Raw genomic sequence first — 25,119 nt, forward strand, 5'->3', positions numbered from 1 at the left:
AACCCAAAAATGTTAAAGCTGATTTTCAATTTTTTTTAAGTACCCACTAACATTTTTTTTCAAATCGTTGAAATTTATCTTAGTCGGGATAAACAAATACTTTGAAAAACGAGTCAATCGACAGATTATTGAATTTTGGTGAATTTCAATCCAGTTTCGTTTTAATAACACTTATTTATCAATCATGTTATTTTTCAGAAGCTTCAAGAACTTCATGCACAGGCCGTTCATCAATTACAAATGCATTCGATGTGGTGATGAATATCACTTAAAACAACATGGAATCATCAGGTGAGTAGATTTGGCTGTTGCATATGGATCATTTCCGTTTTTTCACTAACTGCAACTGTTGCACTAAAAATGGTATGAAAATACCAAATTTAGGTATTTCTTGAGCAAATACCAGCGATCAAAATGTGCTCTTGGTTGCTCAGTAATAGATGGTAAAATACCATGAAATCATACCAAAATCATGTATGTGGAAGACCACAGGAATACCAAAATCTGATTTTCCAAGTACCCCGCATAAAATTATATGATGATTTGCACTGTTAAAATCATGCAGTTACAATAGATATTATAATATCTATGGTAAGTTTATTGTTAACTTTTTCGAACTTTATTGGAATGCCGATAGAGCTACCTTAAAATTTATCGTTACAGCAAATATTATGGTTCTGTTATTGGAAATCTCATAATGCATTTTTTTTCAATTATTTTTTACAGTAAGTTTCATTGTAATGTTATAGTTACGTAGTGTAATTTTTTTTAATATTGCGAATCTTGTAATTAAAGTATTGAAAACCGAGTTATATTTTAAATACAAAACATTACAAACGATTTTGACAAGCTCAAATCAAATAAAATCAAATTATTGAAATATTAAAGTACTAAAATATTAAAATATTAAACTATTTTCATTTTAAAAGTATTGAAATACTAGAAAAATAAACTATTTTGTTATAAAATATATTCAAAAATTAAGATGTTAAAATATTAAAACATTGAAATATTTAAAAAAATAAATATTAAAATATCAAAAGAGTCGAAAATAGAAATATTTCAGTAATAAAATATTCATAAAATAATACTAAATATATGGCAACATAAAAAATATTAGATTTTTTCGAAATTTTTACATTTTAGAATTAAATGTTGTTTGATTGCTTCTACACATTGTGAAGTTTTGATACTCTGAAACTTTATATTTTTTTGATTTTATTACACTCAAACTCCGACGGTTTGATACCAACTGTTGTCAAACCAACGGGGTCACTTTTTAGTTTGACACCCCTTTTACATGGAGTTCACATACACTACCAAACGTTCGTTTTGATAGTGTGCGTCGTGTAAAAAGTGACAGTTTAGTTTGTTTTTTCAAACGAAAAAGTGACCAACCACCGGGGGTTGAGTGTATTGAAACATTTAAACATTTAAACATTTAAACATTTAAACATTTAAACATTTAAACATTTAAACATTTAAACATTTAAACATTTAAACATTTAAACATTTAAACATTTAAACATTTAAACATTTAAACATTTAAACATTTAAACATTTAAACATTTAAACATTTAAACATTTAAACATTTAAACATTTAAACATTTAAACATTTAAACATTTAAACATTTAAACATTTAAACATTTAAACATTTAAACATTTAAACATTTAAACATTTAAACATTTAAACATTTAAACATTTAAACATTTAAACATTTAAACATTTAAACATTTAAACATTTAAACATTTAAACATTTAAACATTTAAACATTTAAACATTTAAACATTTAAACATTTAAACATTTTAACATTTAAACATTTAAACATTTAAACATTTTAACATTTTAACATTTTAACATTTTAACATTTTAACATTTTAACATTTTAACATTTTAACATTTTAACATTTTAACATTTTAACATTTTAACAGTTTAACATATTAATCTCGATTGTAACATTTAAATTTAACATTAAACTTTAAAAAATAATATTTACAATGAACGCACTATTACACCGAACCCGTGCGACACTCCTAAAACGAACGCACCATGACACACTGAACATGTGCAGCCGACGCTCAAGAAACGAACGCACCATGGTTGAGCGAGCGCCGAGCTGTCATTTTTTTTTCACTCGCGCGTGTTCGCGTCGCCGTTTGGTTTTTTTTTGGTTCGGTTATTTCCGCGTAATCGGCATCCGGCACTTGTTTGAACGCGTTCCTGGCGAGGTTCCCGGAGCTACCTCCCGGTGTTTGTTGGACCTGTTGGACAGATCCGCCGGGTTGATCTGTTGTGAAGCAACAAAAATTGCAGGTGAGTAATTTGATGTCGGTGTAATTTCAGGGGGGCGGAATCTCATCCCACAGCTGGCATTTGTCATAATTAACCACATTTTTTGTGTTTGTTGTCTTCTAGGAGGAGCCGCCATGACGTGCAGGAAGGACGCGCTGGAAAGGTCCTGAACGCGTTCCCGGTGCTGGTGCTGGTGTTGACTGGACAGATCCACCAGGCGACGGATCCGGTACGGCTCCCGAATGGCGACGAGAAGTTTAGCAACCACGAGTGAGTATTGGGTTGTGAAGTGAAATTTGTGCCTGGGATTTTTTTTCTGTTTTTTTTTCTATGAGGAAGGCAGATACACGGCCCCATTACGTTAACCTAAGTTACAGGTGTTCATATAGAATTCATAAAAAAAATTAAGCACCTGCAAAATTGCGAAATTTAATCAAAAAGTATTTTTTTTCGTTAATTAGATCAAACCAGTACAGAGCGGAATTTTCAATTCGAATAGCATTGCATTCGCTAATTAGGTTTTACAGCGTGACGTCACGAGCGCACACGCACACACATTTTTATTTAGACACACGTGCAAAAAATGTAAACATTGCAGCCGAACTGTCAAATTTCTAACCTAAAAATCGAGTCGGCGTAAAACCTAATTGGAACGACTGACAACTGTCAAAAGCACGACACAAAATGCTCGGGAATTGGCAAACAATGGGGTAGAATTGTTAACATTAGTTCGACCGCTTTCGTGATTTTTAATTCGAAAGATCGAAGTAGCAAAATTCTGGCTAACAAATCCGCTCTGTACAAGAAATATCAGAGACAATTTGAAAATGCCTGGGTTTTAAAAATCAACCCTTAGAAACATCTTCAAAGAAAGAACATGATTTTTTTTAAATTTGTTTGAATCATTTTTAACAACTGTACCAATAAATTCGAAGAACGAGTTTTTATGTTAAAAAAAAAATAATCATCTTCCTAGTGGTGCTCTGGTGCACTATTTGTAGTACCAACCACTAGTGTCTTCCTTTTATCTGCAATGACTTCGCCGCACTGGGCACCTAAGTGTACGAGGGTATAGCTTGGAACGAAGCCCCGAAAAATTGACACTTAGAATTTTATGGCGCTCGCCGCCGGACCTCTGGATTGTGAGTCCAGTACGCGGTCCGATTGATCCACCTAAAAAAATCAAACCATCCATATTAACGACCCCCGGGTCGTTTGTGGTCTCTATTGGGTACTAAAGCCCTATGTCAATTTTTATGTACAACGGTAAAAAACACGATTAAAAACCATTCCTGATCACTTTTTTTCATTTCAAAGCAAAAATTTTTTTTGACAAGACAACATTTTTTCGATGGATCAACTATGGTCCCCTTGGAACGAGCTGTCAAGTAGGATCTTTTCTGTCAAGAAGGACCGCGAGGTTAATTTTTCAAAATTGATTTAAAAATCCATTTTAAACTTTTTGTGGTCGTACAAAGGGTCATTGTACTCAGAAAAATAAGCTTTATCGCTGTAAACAATAATACAGTGGACTCTCTCGTTGTCGATATTGAAGGGACCGTCGAGAGCGGGAGTTATCAAATTATAGAACGGAAAATCAAAGCAATCTATTTGAAGGGACTGAAAAATTTATTGACAGCTGGAGCAATATTGATATCGAGAAGATCGACAGCCAGAGAGTCCACTGTATCAGCAATCTAAGCTTCATTTTAGGACCCAATTGCAAGTTTCTGCTCGAACCTAGGAGTCCGAAGGCTTGAATGGGGAGAGCATCCAAACCTCTTTCTACTCCAAGGAACCTTCCACCCCACCATTGGCTTGCGGGTCCAACCGCCGCTAGCAATTCCACCGGAGTAGGCTTGGTTTGGTGTGTTGTTTGTACTTATGGCATGGAGACGACTTCTACACCTGGAATGACTTAACGGCCTAACAACAAAGACCGGGACCGACATTTTACTTCCTCATCCGATGGAAGGTTGCAGTAGATGGGAATCGAACCCAGAATCATCCGCTTACAAAGCGGACAGCGTAACCATTCGGCCACGCACTGCCACCTAAATATATATATTTTTTTTTTGCGCAGATTCGATGTTGTGGGTAAAAGTGAAAACATTTGTTGCATTATTATACACTGAAACCTCTGTTTTGATACTGCTGTAGTCAAACCATCGGGATCCATTTTAAGTTTGACACCCTTTTTACACGGAGCTCACAAACACTACAATAACGAGAAATTAAAAGTAAGAGTGTGTGCGTGCAGCATGAAGTTTAACTTTTTGAAAAGCCATGGTAAGCTTCACAGCAACTGGGCAGAATGTTTAACTACATGTTGCTGTTTTGTCAGCTCGATATTCGTAATAACAGAGTAGAGCGGGGCAAAGGTAGCTACTTAATGACCATCACTCTGTCATCGATGATCATTAAATATTTCAGATTCGACATGTTTACCACGTAGTACTAGGATTTCCCTCAAATCGCTTGTATATCGAAAACCAGGCAATTGCTAAAAAAATGAAGTGCCCCGTATGTGGGGCAAAGGTACGCATCACGCGGGCAAAAAAATTTTTCGCTTATTTTTTGTTTAAAACTAAATTTTTCATCTAATTTTCAATGGGGGGTCGTTTTTAACACCAAATAAAGATAATTTTATAGTATATTGACTTTCTTGAACTAAAAAACGAAGTTGACTTTATAGCTGTCGGCCACCATTGCTAGTACCAACCACTAGTGTCTTCCTTTTTATCTACAAGGACTTCGCCGCCCTGGGCTCCTAAGTAATAAAATATAGAATAAATAAAGATAATTTTATAGTATATTGACTTTCTTGAACTAAAAAACGAAGTTGACTTTATAGCTGTCGGCCACCATTGCTAGTACCAACCACTAGTGTCTTCCTTTTTATCTACAAGGACTTCGCCGCCCTGGGCTCCTAAGTGTATGGCACGGAGCGACGGCGCCGAATACCCATATTTACACAAAGAATTTTAGAGCGCCCGCCGCGGGATTCGAACCGGCGACCTCTGGATTGGAGTCCAGTGCGCGGTCCGATTGATCCACACGGGACTAAGTAAAGTTTAATTTGTAGGGTTAAAAACCGTTTTATTTTTGCATAAGTTTTATTTTTTGGTTCGATTTTGGCAGAAATACTATTTTTCAGTGATTTTGAATCAAAATCAGAAAAAGAGAAATTACAAAAAATCTTTTATGATTAGCAAAGTAATTGGTTAAACTAAATGCTAGTGAAATGGCTTCAAAAATTTTGTGAACCTGAAGTTTTGTAAAACCTTATTCTGTAAATTTCAAATATTAGATCAAAATGGCCGAAAAGTGACTTTTCTGAATAACTTACACAATCTTCCATCAAATCAAGTAAAAAACCCGAATATGAGCTTTTAAGGTAAAAATTAAGTATCAAAAAGATCCACGTAACGTTGTCCCATGCGTACTTTTGTCCCGTACTACTCTAGTGCCCGTGAGCTCTGTATAAAAAAATGACAGTTCGTCAGTTTTTCGTTTGACGTTAAATCATCGTACAAACTAAAAAAAGTCAAAAGAAAAAAAGGACCAACAACCGGAGTTTGAGTGGACCAAAATTAAACGGGGTACTTTTTAATGCTAAGCAAATAGCTCTGGGCATTAGAGGGTTAACAAACTAATTTTATTTTTGTTCAATGTTGTTTGTATTTCTAGCGAATTATCTCTAATTTAGTTTTTTTTTCTTTTCTGCAGAGGCTAATTTCTCGTGGATTGTGCTGCTTGATTGCGCGAATGCCGACAGCTCCGTTCATTAAAGTAGACGACGTGTTCAGCTTCATCAAGAATATATTTTCGAGCAGTGTGGACGCACTGGAACTAAACTAAAGGAAACGTGAACCAGTTCCATCGATCCGTGGATGGCTTGATTGAACCGGAATTTCAAAAGAAAACGGCGTGGAGAGAAAGCGTTAAATGAAATTTAAATAAAATGCAATAAAAAAAACAATTTAGAAATACTGCTAAATTTACTGTATAAATGATTGATATCACTGTCCAAATATAGTTTTTAAAGTAAGATTAAGTACAGAAGAAACATTAAAAAAATATAATTTCACTGTGTATTACATTGTAGTGCTTATTTATTTCATTGTCCGAATATAGTTTTTACAGTACCATTTAGTAGGGAAAAAAACCATGAAGCACTGTAAATTTACTGTGCAATGCATTGTAATGCTTGCTGTTTATATTATTAATGTATGATGTTTTCTATAGTCAGGACGAATTTTTGGATGAAAAATGCAACATTAGATTAACAGTAAAATGCGTCGTATTTGGAAAAAAATGTATGGAAAAAATTCGAAATTTTTATGGTAACGGTGCATAACAACCCCCCTTTTTTATGGTAAAGTCCCAAAATACGACGCAAGTTATCTTAAAAAACGATGCTGTCTACTGTTAAAACACTGTCAAAATGACAATATATTTTATCGTTTTGTAACGTTAAAATTTACTGTAAGTTCATCAGAAATCTTTATGCGGGACGCGGGAATACCTAAAAATAAAACCATGGCAATACCAAGTTTTGGTATTCAAGCAATGTTCAAAAATCCAGAAGACCTCAACTTGGTATTGAAATGGTTTTATTTTGTGGTATTATTTTACCCTTGGAATAACATGGTTTGGTATTGTTGTGCCCTTCCACATAGAAGACTTTGGTATGATTTCATGGTATTTTACCATCTATTACTGGGCAACCAAGGGCACATTTTGGTCTCTGTTATTTGCCCAAGTAATACCAAAATTTGGTATTCCCGTGTTATTTACCCCTGCTCGGGATATGTTTGGCAGGTTAAGCACTCACTCCATTCAATTTGCTTATTTTCACAATTTAAACAACATATGGGTCATTCCATCTGAAGCGGAACAGCATTTGAAAATTACCATCTCCGATTCTGCTCAAATTTGGCAGAACTGTTGAGACTATCAAAACATGCAAAAATCCCGAATTTCATTCAAATTGGACCACCCCATCTATTTTTGTACCCTCCCAAAAAATCAACTTTTTGGCGATTTTCGAGCGAAACCCCTATCTTCAAACGACGATAACTCAGGAACCACAAATCTTAGAAGGTCGGATTTAGACTAAATTTTGAAGGAAATTGGACGTACAATCCATTTCCGTGATCAAAATTTAGATTTAAATATTTGTTCTACCTGTATTGCGCAATTACTTACAAGATCAATTGCAATTTCCTGCTAGCTTCCTGCTAGTCGTTCTTGCTCTGTTCTGTGGGCTAGCACTCAAGTTCACCGTATACTATATTTTTAATTTAAGATTATGCAGCAGTTGGCTACAGTGGTGTACATTCAATTTTTGCCTAATTTGCTAATGATTTTTGGGATGAAATCTTATTTCAATAAATAACCAGGTAGCAGTTATTGATCAGCGCTCCCGAGTGCTTCTAGCAGATGCGGCAAATAAAGCAAATACAGGGAATCTCAAATACTTAAAACTTCAAAATTCGATATCTCTGGAACGAAACATATTCCTTTCTGTCGATAAGTGATTCTTATGTAAAATCGGACGGGGAATACGATGGTGAGGTCAAATTTAAAAAATAAATAGGGCTGTTTTGAGATAGGGCCATTTAAAGTTTTCAATTGCGCAATACAGGTAGAACAAATATTTCAATCTAAATTTTGATCACGGAAATGGATTCTACGTCCAATTTTCTTCAAAATTGAGTCTAAGACCGACCCTCTAAGATTTGTGGTTCCTGAGTTATCGTCGTTTGAAACTAGGGGTTTCACTCAAAAATCGCCAAAAAGTGGATTTATTGGGAGGGTACAAAAATGGAGGGGGTGGTCCGATCTGGATGAAATTCGGGATTTTTGCATGTTTTGATAGTCTCAACAGTTCTGCCAAATTTGAGCAGAATCGGAGATGGTAATTTTCAAATTTGCATTTTTTTCTTGCACACTTCAGGTAGAATGACCCATATTTAGTAAACTTTGTGATAGAAACTTGTTTGCTCACTTTCTATTCATATTCCTATTTCTTTATCACTTGATTTCTTTTGAAAAGGTTTTTTAATCGCCATCTTGGATTTTAAAATTCTAAATCATTTTAGGATAGTTTATGGGTCAAACTTAAGCTCGACCATAAAAAATAAGACAACATTTTTTTTCTTGATTCGATTATCCGAAGTGAAATTTTTCCCAGGGCTTCGGATAATCGAGTCTGGACTGTACGTATCCTAAACTGGGGTGACATTGATAGCCCGAGGTGACATTGATAGAAATTTGATTTGGCCACTAATGTTGATACATCGAATATGACAGTCACATTTTTGCATATATGTTCGACAATAAGTTATCCCTCAATGATTACATACTCAAAATTCTCAAAAATGTTGAGATATTAATTTGACGGGCATTTGAAAAACCTATCAAAGTCACCCCGGGCTATCAAAGTCACCCCAGTTTACGGTACTTCAATTGTTACGTTTGCACCTTAACTGCCAAGTTCGAGAAAAATTAAGGGATTGTATGCTTTTTTTCGATTTTTTTAATTTAGGTATTAATTATTACCGAGCTACCGTGGCCGTGAGTTTGCGGGTTTCGTCTTGTAAGCGGAAGGTGATGGGTTCGATTCCTGTCTGGCTCGGCAAAGTCAGATCCCTACAAAGAATTATTCTACTCAGTGAGAATACTGTTCCAATCCAGAGGTCGTGAGTTCGATTCTCGTACCGGGATGATGACGTTTTTTTTTTTATTAACAAATTTTAGTGGTGTCTAAAATGATTTTCAGAGAGTGATTTCATAAATCTACATGTTGCTTTACAATCTGTAGCAGATATATTTGGAAATTAGCATTTATTTTGTTCATGGAGCTACTTCTTTTAAAATAATTTTTACCGTATGTATCCAGTTTGTAAATTAGATTTATTTATTTTTATCATGGTTTCAAAAATGTTTGTCCAACAGTTGAGTCACATTTGAAAAGTGAACTAGAATTGGCTTTGGTAATGAAACTTTATCGAAGGTCATCTCTGGGTAGTGATGTGGTATATTATTCAGATCAAACCCCTTTTCAAACAAGTATAAAGCCGTTTTGTCCATAGACGGTACCGGCCAGTCTGTAAACTCACCGTAATTGTCATGATTACATTGCATAATAAACGGCGCGCCTCATGAATGGAAGCCGCCACCGCCCGCTGCTGACTGGCCACGCAACTTCCGATTCAGAATTTAATTTTTCCCCATCACGATGTCGGCTACCACGGCGGTTGATACCTCTTTGTGATGCAGATTAGAATTGATGCAAATTAGAGCTTGTGCCAGACTGAGGGTTTTTTTTTTCGAGCATGGTTTCGTGATCAATCATACACCGCGAATCATTTTATCGGAAAACTCTTAACTCAATTTGTAAACGTCTGGTTCGCACCTTGCTTAGAGGCGTTGAACAACTTCTGCGATAGTAACTACTCCCATGCGTGAAGTCTCTTGTGTACGACATTGACCTGCGACAAGATCAACCTGGTCTGGATCTCTCCCCTAAGTGTAGCAAAATACGCCGGCTTCAAACGAAGTAATTCAAACGGTAAAGTGAGGCATTGTTAACGAGATGCTCCCACTTTGCGTGCACCTTAATCAAATTGTAATGCAATCATACGTAGGTGGTCTTTTAAAACATTCAACTTATGCAAATAAACAACTGTTAATGAATTACCGCAAGTTATCGCAGTCCGCTCAACAATCACAAATCTTTCAACGAGCAAAGTGAACCTGAAGCTATATCATTAGTTGTATAGAAAGGGAAAAAAAAAGAAATTTGCCACTGACACATGCTTTTTCATGGTCTTGTTAACAGTGAAGCATCAATTACATATATTCTCTTTCTTTCATATGAATGCATTTGAGTGGCACCGCCCCGTCTGTTTGTCTGGGTGCATTCAGGTGTGCAGCATAGAAATAAAAACACTCTGTATTAGTATGGTTCAATTTATAATTTTCACCGTCCATTACAGGGACGGTAGAAGTGTACTCAATATCAATGCCAAATGTTGCTACGTGCACATGCATTTTGGGCCAAACTGAGTTAGGAAGGCCATTTTGTGCAGCTTACAATGCCTCACCTTTTGACCTTCACAGAAATTTGATGTCAATCCTGAGATATTCAATAAAAACCGAAAAAACTCCGTGCATTGGTGTCAATCTTTATATGAAAGAAGTTTCAATCTTGTCGTGCTATCTTGACACACCCTGAAAATTGATGTAAGTGCGACAAATGGGCAAAGGGATTTCAGGTAAGAATGCGTTTGACACACGTACATGCCCAACTCTTGCAAATATTTTTAATTATAGCTCGGGACTCCGGCAATCAAATTAAACCAAACTTTGGGACAATGCACATAATAGTCAGCCAAACAGAAACTGTTTGTTATTGTTTACATTGAGTTCTTTTGTTTTTGTTTATTCAAAATACGTTTTTTTGCGACGTGTGTCAAGATAGCACGACAATGTTAATTTTCAATGTTTAGTTGTTGATTTTTTCCCCTTTATTCTAAACTTGACAAATCACACCCCGCCTCAAAAGACAGTTCGTGTCGTTCCAGGGTGCTCCAACAACGTTAATAACCTCCACACAGTGCTCCACACCCCCGACGTTGTTCGGCTCGCCAATGTCCCAGTTGAGATACCCGTTCGGATACCAAATGGGCCTGTTTGATGTGAGCCACAGGAAGTTGTTTGGTCTGCCAAGATTCGTAGCGCCGATCCAGAAAGCTGCTCTGGGCTGCGAACTCGAGCTGGCCAACGCAATCTGAACCTCGGCGGTGTCTTTTTGGGAGGTGATCGATGCCGGCTGCAGTCCGTAGGTTCTGCACGCTTGCAACGCTCCGACAAAGTCTACCAATCGATCGCTCAAAACCACGTACTTGGACGAACCCGAGCGACGTCCTCCGGCGGGTGGTTCCGGAACGGTGGATTGGTTTCCAGTCATTTTGGTTCCATCCGGTATAGTCGAAATAATGTCGCCGATTGCAGCCGAATCGCAAACAATCACGACCGAGAGCAGGAGAATCGCAATTGGAAGACTGGGAAACATTTAGAGTCAACTGAATTTCTTGGAAATTGTAGAGGTTATTTATATCGTGAAAGTGGAAATACGGTGGGATCACCTGCATTAACTCAAGTTATGTCAACGTTATCTCACAACTTATCTTGCAAACATTTGATTCCACTATTATGACGTAAAATGGTCGTCTGAATGAAATTGCACTAATACGATGTGGACATTATTCCAGTTTTGTCCGGGACTATCTGAGCTACTTTCGTACATAAGGCACGTAAACAAATTATATAATTGTTATCTAAGTTGGACCGAGCCCCACTTCCACCTCGTAAGCGGTAGATCGGAGTTCAATCCCCGGCTCGGACCAACACAACTGGCGATCGTTTCCTTTCTGGATTCGAAAGCGTTCTCAGATATAACCTGGAATGACATTTATTTCGCTTGCAAAAAGATTAAAGGCATGAATTTCAAAAAAAAAAATTCAGATACAATTCTACCAAATTGCGATTAAACCTTTTGGAAACTGGTTTGCATCTTCCTTTAATCTATTCTGTTCCCTTTTCCGTTAAAAATATTAATCAAATGTATTGTTACATTTTTGGAAACCATTTTATTTAAATGTACTGTTTAAACTAAATAATACCAAGTTCCTAATGAAAACATTTTGCACTTTGAACTGAAACAACCATTCTTTTCTTACTAAAATTTTATTTGATTCAAAATAAACTAAACTGCATTCTTCAATCCATCAACTAACAACACGTTAGACATCCTGGCAAATTACTCCCAGTCTCAACCCACAGTTTGCGGCAACCCATGGTGCTCCGATAAGGTTCTGAACCGCTACACAGTTGGTGGTTCCAAATGGGTTGGTGGTTACGAATGCGTTATTCGGCTGTTCGGCTGCCCAGTTGAGATACCCGTTGGGATGCCAAATGGGCCTGTTCGATGTAATCCACAGGTAGTTGTTTGGTCTGCCAAGATTCGTGGCCCCGATCCAGTATGAACTTCCGTAGGTATTTGACATCGCCAAAGCATCCTGGACGTCGATGTTGTCTTTTTGGGAGGTGATCGTGGCCGGCTGCAGTCCGTAGCTTCTACACGTTTGCAGCGATCCACTGAAGTCTACCGACACGTAGCTTAGAACCACGTACTTGGATGAACCTAGGCGACTTTTTGGGGCGGGATCTTCCGGAATGGAGGATTGGTTTCCGTTGATGTTGGATCCACCCGGAATGTCGTCGATTGCAGCTGAATCGCAAACAATCACAACCGTGAGCAGGAGAATCGCAGATGGAACTTTGGGAAACATTTTGAGTCAACTGAGTTTCTTGCATTTTGCAGTGGTTATTTATACCTTGAAAGTGGAACTGCAGTGATATCACGTGAATCTAACCTGACTTATCTTGACACTTATCTTGACACTTATCTTGACACTTATCTTGACACTTATCTTGCAAACTATCTTACGATTATTACGTAAAATGGCTGAATGAAAGTAATCTTTGCAAAATAAGTGTACACCACAGTATTCCAGTTTTGACCAGAAATATCCGATCCGTGCAAATTCATTAACCCCCCTCTACTGCCCAATTTTTTTTCGATTTTTTTTTATTTTTCCCGTGTTCAGGAGGTCATTTTGAGCAACTTTTGCTCTACTAAAAAACTTTACTTCTCTTGTTTCATGTTTTTCTTGTTTTATTTTTAGTATTTTAATTTGCATATATCTTGTTTAGTTTATGTTTGTTTTTGGTAGCATTTGGCCTATTCTACCACCTAATATAATTATATTTTGCCAATCTATTTTTTTACGTTTTTACAGTTACTTTTTCAATTTATTGCTTGTTTTTCAGATTTTCAGCTATAGAATGACACCATCATCATTGAAATTGAAAAAAAATGCGTAGAGGCATGGTCTGGGACACTACAAAAATTACTGCATACTTCTTTTTACTGAAAATAGATTTCTTAGACTTAGAAAATTTTCCACAATTTCAAGTCATTTCTGTAGGGGGTATATCAAAAATGTTTAAAATCAAGTTTGAAATTTCCGGTTTTCAATGAAAGCATTCGCTTTGAGACATCATTTTAGTGCAAAATTAATTACTTTGTCAAAATTGGTCAAAATTTTCCCATAGTTTCAGAGGAATTTGATAAAACACTGTAATACCAAAAGAATACCAATATGTGGTGTTCGACCATTGACAAATTCTGCAATTTTGCAATATCAAAACAATACCTTAAATTGGTATGATACCACATTTTGCTCTTGCATAATCCTCAAGACAAATTTTAAAGGGTCCAGGAATACCAAAATTTGGTATTGATACCAGAGAAAGGTATTTTTACGCATTTCCCTTGTTATTTACCCATGCTCGGGCAGGCGCGCTTCCACATCTCTCCACGGGGCTTCATAGTAAACAAGCTGGCCCAAGCGTCAATAAGAAGGCTGCTGTCTGTTTTGTTAGCTAAAGAACTTGGGTCTAGCTCATTTCCCCGAATGACATTTCCCCGAATGCCATTTCCCCGAAAATCATTTCCCCTAATTGGCCACATCCCCGAATACCACTTCCCCTAATCAGCCACATTCCCGAATGCCATTTCCCCGAATATCATTTCCCCTAATCGGCTATATCCCCGAATGCCATTTCCCCTAATCGGCCATTTCCCCGAATGCCATTTCCTCTAATCGGCCAGTTCCCCGAATGCCATTTCCCCGAAGTGACACTTACGCCAATTGTCGTTTATTTAAATTTAAATTTTCCCGAATTTTCATATCCCCTAATCATCATTTTCGCTAAAGCCTTTTTCCATGAATAACAGATATTTTCTTTCTCAATTTTACCGAACAAACAGCATTTTCGGGAATGCTGTTGATTAAATGTTGTAAATTGGGTAGTAAAGCCCTTTGTCAATTTTTATGAACAACGGTAAGAAACATGATTAAAAACCATTTCTGATGACGTTTTTTTCATTTTTATGCAAAAAAAAAGTTATTGACAAGTCAACAATTTTTCTATGGATCCACTATGGTCCCCTTGGAACGAGCTGTCAAGTAGAAGTTTTTTCTGCCAAGAAGGGCCGTGAAGTGAATTATTAAAAATTGAATTAAAAATCCATTTTAAATCCTTTGCGGTCGTTCAAAGGGTCACTGTACTTAGAAAAATAAGCCATATCGTTGTGAACAATAATATCACAAATTTAAGCTTAATTTTAGGACCCAATCACAGTCCAGACTCGATTATCTGAAGCCTCGATTATCCGATGTTTCGATTATCCGAAGTTTGATTATCCGAAGGTTTGTATGGGACTTCGAATAATCGAATCACGAACAAAATTTTTTTTTTCGTTTTTTCTTTTTCTTGTTTTAAACATCAAATTTGAATACTGCAACCCCATTTTAGTTAAATTTGAATAGTTGATTGCCTATTAAATAATAAAATGCATTTTTTCAATATTTCAACACCGCCATATTGGCCTTGGATTTAAAAGTTCTAAATCACTTTAACGTAGTTTAGGGGACATACGCTCGACAATAAAAAAATAGGCATCATAAAAAAAAATTTCGTGATTCGATTATCTGAAGTTTTGATTATCCGAAGTGAAATTTTTCCGAAGTCTTGGGATAATCAAGTCTGGACTGTACTAGATTTTTTTTTATTCAATTAACATTTGTATTCAACCGCATAATTAGATGTAGTTTTTGAGAAATTTGCAAGGAAATTTGTCTTTTTTCGAATTTTGTTCAAGAACCCAAAAATCGAACAAATAGGTACATAAGGCTGGTACAAATTTTATTTAAAGTTTTTGTTGATTATACTTTTCACCAAATCCCAAACCAGCAATGTGAATAAAATGATAAGTCTGTACTACGAAAATCGCACGGTATGTTTTTTGAATCATAAAAAATAACAAAACTTCTATTGCATTATTATTATCATGTCTATAAGAAAAAAGTATTTGTTTTGAGAATATATGTATAAAAAAAAGTCTGTAACAATATTCATTGTATTGGAATTTGTATTGAATCCCCCCTAAAATGCTACGTCTGTTCTGAATGAAGCCAAAAAGAAAGTTGATCATTCAAGGCCATTACGAACCTTTAAATATGTAGTTTGATGTGATAAAAATTGTCATCATTTTTTTTTATTTTAAAATACTATTTCCCCGAACGCGGTCAAGCGGAAATGCCCGGTGCCCAGGAGCGCGCGCGCTCCGGGGCACCGGGCATTTCCGCTTGACCGCCTTCGGGGAAATGGCATTCAGGGAAATGACTATTCAGGGATATGACTAATCGGGTAAGTGACATTCGGGATTGTGGCCCATTCGGGAAAATGGCATTCGGGGATGTGGACGATTAGGGGAAATGGGAAATTCGGGTAAATGGATTTCGGGGAAATGACTATTAGGGGAAGTGTCTTTTCGGGGAAGTGGCATTCGGGGAAATGTCCCTTCGGTAATATGGGTTTCGGGGAAATGTCATAGATTCAAAGAACTTGAATCTATGACATTTCCCCGAAACCCATATTACCGAAGGGACATTTCCCCGAATGCCACTTCCCCGAAAAGACACTTCCCCTAATAGTCATTTCCCCGAATTCCATTTACCCGAATTTCCCATTTCCCCTAATCGTCCACATCCCCGAATGCCATTTTCCCGAATGGGCCACAATCCCGAATGTCACTTACCCGACTCCAACGAAGGCTGTCATTGGAATTGAAGTTATATAAGTTTGTTTCAAGTCAGTTTTAAAAAATTCCACTATATAACTTTGTTATAACAAACCGTTTCAACTGTCATTTCGATTACCGTACCATGGAGTAATATTGAAAATCGATTATGATTTTTTGTTTTCTCTATCATAAACTCTATAAGCTGATATTTTTTGTAGCTTTTACCAGCGAAATGTATACAAATTAATTGGTCAACAATCAAAACTATTGTAATCTTCAATAAATAAACATTATTAAAACTCTAAATTCCTCATGTACAAATTTACACCACCTTACAACACGCAATGTCAAGTTGAATATGTATGTTGAGCATCAGTTATATAATCTATTCTCCGATAACATTTGTGTAACAAAGCGAGAAAACCTAAGGTTATTTATAGAATGGTTAGCCACACCCATTTTTCAGAAGATGCCGTCACATGACAATGTTAGATAAGCAGTGAAACAAACAGTGCAATATTGTTTTTATTCAACAAACTGTTTTCGAGTACAACCTTGCAGATGAAGGAACAGCATCTTGGCATATCAGCACTTTGACGTTCAATTACAGCTAATAAAAAGTGTTTTCAAGTGAAATAAAGTGATAAATAACTCAATAGGAAGTGAGCTAGTAAGTTTCTATCAAAAGTGTTCCAAGATAAATTGTTTTAATAGTGAAAGCAAATTGCTTACCCTCCCAATCATATGAAAATATTCCCTATGTTGAGTGTAAAAGTTGGAAACGAGTGAAGTTGACTGTGTTTTAACACTTGTGTGGCACACATCTCAAGAGTTACATAAGTCAGTTATACAAGTTGTGAAACAAACTGTTATTTAACTAACGTTTACATTTATTCTCGTATGTTGATCCAAAACAGCTGTCTAACTATTATTCAACAGTCGACAAGTTATGAGTGCTACTTGGGTATTTACCCATTCTCGGGTAAAGGTACTCTGGACTCAACTATCCTTTAGAAATTGAACCAGAATAGCCGCGATGGCAAATCATAATTATAAAATTTGAACTAATAAATCTTATGCAAACCAATTAGGTTTATCCAACTTGGTCCAATTTCCCGACACATGCATTGTGTATAAATGTAGGTCAGATATTCCTGGTAATAACTGGAATACCACTTAGATCGTATTAGTGCAGTTTCATTCAGATGACCATTTTACGTAATAATCGTAAGATAGTTTGCAAGATAAGTGTCAAGATAAGTCAGGTAAGATTCACGTGGTATCTCTGCAGTTCCACTTTCAAGGTATAAATAACCACTGCAAAATGCAAGAAACTCAGTTGACTCAAAATGTTTCCCAAAGTTCCACTTGCAATTCTCCTGCTCACGGTCGTGATTGTTTGCGATTCAGCTGCAATCGACGACATTCCGGGTGGATCCAACATCAACGGAAACCAATCCTCCATTCCGGAAGATGCCGCCCCAAAAAGTCGCCTAGGTTCATCCAAGTACGTGGTTCTAAGCTATGTGTCGGTAGACTTCAGTGGATCGCTGCAAACGTGTAGAAGCTACGGACTGCAGCCGGCCACGATCACCTCCCAAAAAGACAACATCGACGTCCAGGATGCACTGGCGATGTCAAGTACCTACGGAAGTTCATACTGGATCGGGGCCACGAATCTTGGCAGACCAAACAACTACCTGTGGATTACATCGAACAGGCCCATTTGGTATCCCAACGGGTATCTTAACTGGGCAGTTGGACAGCCGAATAACGCATTTGTAACCACCAACCCATTTGGAACCACCAACTGTGTAGCGGTTCAGAACCTTATCGGAGCACCATGGATTGCCACAAACTGTGCATTTAGAATGGGAGTAATTTGCCAGGATGTCTAGCTTGCTGCTTGATGATGAATAAAGGCTGCAGTTCAGATTTGTTAAAACTTGTAATGCTATCAGCAAGATATTTAGTAAAAGAATAAAAAAATGAAGCAAAAGAAAACAAGTCGTTTGCATACTCGGCTCATTAAGCTGATTCATAGGCTCTGGAATTCGTTTTCAGAACAAGTAAAGTATTTGTTTTCAAATCTGAGCAATTCTCTGCGATTTCAGCCTGCGGTTATTTTTGCATTTTTTTTTGTCTGTCCTCAACTTTGTGGGTACCTTCTTTGGTACCTTCCCTGTGATTAAAGAAGAAATTTTCAGTCATCGGTTCGTCCATACAGTTCTCCATACAAATTTGACAGCTGTCCATTAGGGTGCCCAGAAAAAATGACCCCCTGCTCCAAAAGCGGAAAACAGTTTTTTAGGTTATTTTAAGCATCTGTGTAAATTTTGAGCGAATTTGGTTAGGATTAACCCATTGATACTCGAGCCTAAAGTTGGCAAAAAAAAAACGTTTTTCATACAAAAATGACTTTTTTACATCGCTACCAACTTTTCAGGATCGAATTTTACAGCTTTGGCATGTTCTACAAAGTTGTAGAGCATTAAATTTCCAATAAGAATCCCACTTGGGTTTTTCATACATTTTTTCGATTTTTCCCATACAAACTTCACTTTCGAGAATCAATGGGTAAATGTTGACCGATTATGCTCATATTTGGTCCAGAGTCCTAAAATAGCTAAAGGAACAATATTCAGCTTGTGGAGCGAGGTTTTGAGAAAAAGTCCCATATTCTGTGCACCTTACTGTCCATACAAAAATGGCAGCTAAATATTTGAAAATCTGTATCTCACAAAGACATTTTTTGATTGATTTAATGTCTTCAGTAATGTTTTAAGTATTTGCAAGAACACGCTTTTTATTTATTTTTTTCAATGTAGACAAACAGCCGTCATTAATGTCGGTAATTGTCGGTAATGGATAAAACTTTCATCCCCCTTCTATCCCAAAAAAATAAATATAGAGGACAGTTTTTCAGCAGAGGGTAACCAAATGATGCGACCACCGTTTTGCAGAACAAAAATCCTCAAAATGACACTAAAAATCAAGATTTTTTTTCGCAAAAAAAAAGGATTTGTACTGCGATTCATTCCAACAAACATTGTATTAACAATTGATTTTGCGAGCTTTCCCGAACTATTTTCTAACCCTTTAAAATGCAAACTGCAATTCATTATCCCACTATCAGCTGACCCACCGCTTGACCCTTACGTCAAATCACGACTTTTCCCCCATAACGCTCCCATCACGACTTCAACCCACTGTGCTACACAAACTGATTTTGTTTCAAAATGTAGCAAAACGACTCGGACCATCTTCATCCGTCAATCCGTCTCTAAGGCCCCGCACGCGTCAATTGTGGACGAGCGAAAAATCTCACGAAAAGATTCGCAGCGGTAAAAAACGATCAACTTGGGAGCATTTTGAGCCAATAAATTAATAAAAAGTTAACAAAAAGCTTTTTTTGGATATGCTCAATGGCGCATTTGATCGTGATCGGCATCGTATTCATTCATTCATGTGGTACAGTGAGGTTTCGAAGTGTACTGATAAATTACTACTTAGTATTTAAGGGGTTACATACATGTAAAAAATCACAAAATTTCAAATTTCAGAATATTCACTAGTTTACTAATAAGACGATTTTCAATCACTCCTGAAAGTTTCATGAAGATATTTCGTGACTGAACTGAGTAAGAAACGATTCAAGTTCACATTTTTGCCATGCGCAAAGCGAACTGTCAAACTTTGTGAACGTTTTTCTCTAAACACCAAGTTGATTTACGGGTGCCACGATATCTCGAGATGGGATGGACCAAATTGGCTGAAATTTGGGGTGAAGACTCCCAAGACATATCCCGTGTGCATGACGAAGTCCGATTTTGAAATTTTGCTTTTTTAAAAAATACAAAAATCAAAAACTGAAATTTTTTTATATGAAAAACATAAAAATATTTTTATCTTTTTTTTAAACAAACTTTTTGAAAATCGGCCTTCGTCATGCACACAGGACTGGTTTAATGAGTCTTCACCAAAATTTTGAGCAGATTTGGTCAAAGCAGTGTTGAGATATCGTGGCACCCGTTTTTTGAAACTGCTAGCTTAAAATAGCTATATCTCGGCAATGGTACATTGGTACATCCAAATGTCTTCAAATAAATTTTGTTAATAGATGAAAATGTATATTTAAATGCCATGCAAAAAGATTTAAAAAAGTTTGAATGTGTACTCATACCAACCTCTGACATTTTTGACAATTTACATGTATGTAACCCCTTAAATCGTTGTATTTTTAATGTTTCTGTGCTTGTAATTTAACTGCAACTGGAAATTGTAAATGTTTGATTAAAACAATTTAAATTTTTAAAATCATTTTTTTTTCTAGGTTCAACAATTACATCAAAAAAGATTCCTCACTGTACACGACTACACACACCATGGCGGTATCTGTGGTAAACCTCATTTAGCGTGCAAATTTGACGTATATGCATTAGGCTGAAAAACGATGAACAACAAAAAACCCCGAGCGCCACGCATTTAAAGGCAATTTGGCCCCGCGCACTGTTCGGGAGTCATTAGTAAAATTGCATTTTACTGCTTCCCCTGGCTAATAAAATAACGAAACCATATGAGGTATGTGCACGCACACAAATACATACACCCATACAAGTATGAAAACATACATTGAAACCATCATAAATTGAGTTGGCTGTTTGACTGGGTGGAATATAATTTATGATGGATTTTACCACATTTTGACTGTGACCGAGAGCTTCCGACGACCCGGAACGGTTTTTTTGTGAGGGGTCTGTTGGAACCTTGTGTGGGTGTGTTAGAAGTATACACTCTAAATAGAAGTAGCTCGTATTTTGATGATTATTTTTTATCAATGAATATAAAGGCAATCTTACTAGAAGCTAATTAAGGGTCATAAACAAACCATGTGAACTTTTTAAGGGAAGGAACATAATTGACTTGTAGTTTCAATTTTTTTTTAATTCATTGGGTTTATTCAAACGTTTCATTTTTTTAAGAGCGAGTTTTTCACCAATGTGTAACAGGTCGTATCGAGGTGTTCCGAATTGGATGAAACTTTCAGCGTTTGTTTGTCTATGCATGAGATGAACTCATGCCAAATATGAGCCCTCTACGACAAAGGGAAGTGGGGTAAAACGGGCTTTGAAGTTTGAGGTCGAAAAAACATAAAAAAAATCTTAAAATTGCTCGCATTTCCGTATAACTTCATCAATTCCAACTCTCTTAGATGCATTCGAAAGATATTTGAGCCATAGATATCCAAGATAGGTAATTTCATAGACTAAAAGCCTATGGTATTAACTTTTTGGCCAATCGCAGTTTTTCTCATAGTTTTTTTATTTTTCTATAACAAACAATTTACAACGTTAGTTTTTCCCCTGTAGGCCAAGAAGACGGCACTTTTTGGTCTCAATTTTGTCATATTCGGTATCCTCGGACAATTTCACGTAAATTAGAAGTATTGGAGTTGTATATTTGATTGGAAAAATTGCCTTTAAGAATGAATTAAAATATTTTTTAACAATTTGTTGGAATAGGGGTTAAACAGGTTTTCGCCTACTTGATACAGCATTTGACGTATTGATCATAGTGTAAATAAAATATATTTCTTTTTTCAAAAATGTTTTATTTAATTATTTTTTAAATCGAAATTACAACTCCAATACTTCTAACTTACGTGAAATTGTCCGAGGATTCCGAATATGACAAAATTGAGACAAAAAAGTGCCGTCTTCTTGGCCTACAGGGGAAAAACTAACGTTGTAAATTGTTTGTTATAGAAAAATTTAAAAACTATAAGAAAAACTGCGATTGGCCAAAAAGTTAATACCATAGACTTATAGTGCATGAAAGTACCAATCTTTTGACCTATAGGAATATGGGTGTTGGAGGCTGTTGGAAAAAGATATTAAGGATTTAAAAAAATCCATTTTTGACAGTAATTTCCAAAAGCTAAGAGAAAAAGTCAAACCAATCCTGGATGTCTACGGCTCATTGTGAAGTGATTCAAAAGACCTTTCGAAAGCATCTAAGAGAGTTGGAATTGATGAAGTTTTACGGATATGCGAGCAATTTTAAGAATTTTAATGTTTTTTTCGGGCCCGTTTTACCCCATTTTCCTCTGTCGTAGAGGGCTCATATTTGGCATGAGTTCATCTCATGTATAGACAAACAAACGCAAAAAGTTTCATCCAAATCGGAGCACCTCGATACGATCTTTAGAACAAACCGAGCAATATTTACAAATACTGCCTCTTAAATTGTAATTTTTGTATTTTTTAATCCAGCTGAAACTTTTTTGGTGCCTGTGGTATGCTCAAAGAAGCCATTTTGCAACATTAGTTTGTCCATATAATGTTTCCATACAAATTTGGTAGCTGTTCATAAAAAATTACATAAAAAAATTAAAAAATCTGTATATTTTGAAGGATATTTTGATTTCACGTAAGTTTCATAGTTTAACATTGAAAATCGGATCATTAGTTGCTGAGATAACGACAAATATTAGAAAATGGTGTGTTGTTTGGGTGAGACTTGGAAAACATCAGTTTTCCTTGTTTTTAAACATTTGCATGGCAATATCTCCGCAACTAAGGGTCATATCAACAAAGTTCAAAAACAACAAAGTTCAAAAAAGCAAAATATAGAGAATTTTCTCAGCTTTTAAATATTTTTTTTTAAAAAGTGGACAAACATGGGCACTTATTTAAAAAAATTATAACTGTGACTGTTTTCAAAAAGGTTACTTAAAAATAGCTTTAATTTGAAAACGGTGCACTTTATTAAAATTGCACTCAAGTACTCTTTGAAATTTGATTTTACATTGAAAAATAAAGTTGAAACATTTTTGCGGCCAAGATTTCGATTTTTTTAAATAATCCGAATTGATTCAAAAATTCATAACTCGGTTAAAGATTTCATGTACATCCTGGAAATTTCTGAAAAGTTATCATTTAATGTCCTCTATAACATATAAAAAATGAAAAAAATATATTGTTTTTTTTCAAATCAAGTTTTACTGAAAAAAAGTTAAATTAAAAATCACTAAAAAAAATTTACCGTCTATCATCAGTGTAGTCCTCATCCATAACTACAACTTTGCCGAAGACACCAAATCGATCATAAAATTCCTTCAAAAGATACAGATTTTTGAATTTTCACACATCATTTTTGTATGGACAGCTGCCAAATTTGTATGGAAAATACAAAAATCAAAATTAAAAAAATAAGACCGAGATCTTAGAGAATTGCTCAGCTTTGATTATGGCGATATTTTAAAGAACGATTGAAATCTGGTTGATTTGGATCGGATATTTTGGATTGGAGGTCAAATATGTATTTTAAATTCTCTCCTGGGCGTGAATCACCGTGAAGGACAAGAAAAAAAAATGAAAATTTTGGAAAATGGTAAGAGATACCCCCTGGCTCGATTCCTTAAGCAAAAATAAGTAACTGTCCCAATTTTGAGCCAAATTGGTTACGGTTTTAGGGTCGCTGTACGGAAAAAAATCTTAAAAATGTTTGGGAAACAATTTCATAATTCTACCAACAGGTGGCGTTAAATGAGTCCAATCATTGTCAGGTGTAAGATTTTTGTAAAAAAAAATCTTGACAAACAACTTTGTCGAAAATTTAAAAACGATCCGAGTTAACCCTGACGAGTTATAAGCGATTTAAAGAAGTTAGGCTCAGAATTGGCACAGTTGCTTATTTTTGTCTAAGGAATCGGCTCAGGGGGTATCCCTGATGATGATTTTTTATTGCCAACCTATTTTTCGATTTAATTTATTGCTGTTTTATTGAAGAATTTTCGTGGATTCTTGATGATATAAATGAGAATTCAAATTTTGGGTAAACAATTTAATCTGTAAATATTTTCCTACTATCAATTTATAACCCACCATTTCCTAGAAAACCTATCTCAAAGGTGGTCTCTTCATCCTCCTCATCATGAAATTTAGATGTTTTGCAGGTGGTAAACAACACACAAACTACACAACTTTGCGTTAGACTTTGTTACATGTGTGTGTGTGCGAAAGCATAAACATCAAGTTCATTGCATGGGCTGGTCCCATTATCGCAGATATCGGACGGGCTCGTTCGACGGTCGTAAAATGTATCGAATGTTCATTAATTTTCTCCACCGCGGACTGAACTGCTTTTCCGCTTGTTTTCCGGTCGTCTTGTTATGGCTCCTCTCCCCCAGTCTCCTTCTCTCCCTTGGATTGGTTGATGGTGTCTAGTCATGGCACCGATTATGAATGGTTATTGTTACATAAATACATGTTGCAAAATAGTGCCGTCGTTTATGGATCAGCTTCGAAGATGAGGAATACTTAAATTTTCTTTGATTATGTTAAATTTGAAAACGGAGAAACAAATTTGAAAAATGATAATTGTTTCAATTTTTGCAAACTTTTAAATAATACATTTTATGTATCCATAATCTTCACACCTTACTGAACTAATAAAGCAAACAAAAAATCACAAAACTGACGACAAAAAAGAATTCATATTCCAACAAGCGGTAATTAAAGCTGACACCAGATCATAAACCTGGCATTGCATCACTTCACCACCTTCAAGCCAATTTCGGTGGAAACCGCATTTTTACAAGAGTAAACAAAACATTAATACCGCAAAGGCCAAATACTAGGGAACCACCAAACCATAAAATGAAGCCCCACAAACCTCTTAACCCAAGACTTACGGCAGGCTGAGCTTGAGACCTCAGACATCATTGATGGAACGAAATCGAAAGCCTTGCTCAGATATCTTGAGTAATCTGAGCCGGAAAATTTTACTTTTTTCTGTGTTTATCACAAAAGGGGTGAAAAGGGACAGCTGTTGAAGATATTTTTTTCAATAAATAAAATTTATAATGACTTTTAAGAGATTTAATTTAATTTCATGATCTAAAACTTCTGTCGCGACTCAACCCACCTTACGGTACAGAGAAATTCAACTTACCTGTACAGGTACAATTGACGTCTAAAAGGGTTTGTCCAACCCATGATTCGGTGTGAACAGCTTGATGAAGAGATAACCACCTGAAATTCACCCCCCTTAAGTTTTGTTTGGACGGACGGATGATGATAATGGATGCAAGA

General features: G+C 36.0%; 2 protein-coding genes and 1 long non-coding RNA gene across 4 annotated transcripts in view; all 3 read left to right on the forward strand.

Moving 5' to 3' along the window:
• The window catches only part of LOC120429807 (uncharacterized), a 767,258-nt gene that overhangs the window by 22,166 nt on the left and 719,973 nt on the right, over positions 1-25,119 (forward strand). The window lies entirely within an intron of this gene.
• Positions 1,962-6,577, forward strand: LOC120414632 (uncharacterized). Its single transcript, XR_005605103.2, has 3 exons — positions 1,962-2,319; positions 2,422-2,568; positions 6,028-6,577. It is a non-coding gene; the product is annotated as an uncharacterized LOC120414632 (long non-coding RNA).
• On the forward strand, positions 17,367-17,976 carry LOC120414630 (protein A16-like). Its single transcript, XM_039575865.2, has one exon. It carries the CDS (start codon positions 17,374-17,376, stop codon positions 17,920-17,922), a length of 549 nt encoding a protein of 182 aa, XP_039431799.1. The 5' UTR covers positions 17,367-17,373; the 3' UTR covers positions 17,923-17,976.

Source organism: Culex pipiens, chromosome 3, assembly GCF_016801865.2.
Source record: "Culex pipiens pallens isolate TS chromosome 3, TS_CPP_V2, whole genome shotgun sequence".
Lineage (NCBI taxonomy): Eukaryota > Metazoa > Arthropoda > Insecta > Diptera > Culicidae > Culex > Culex pipiens.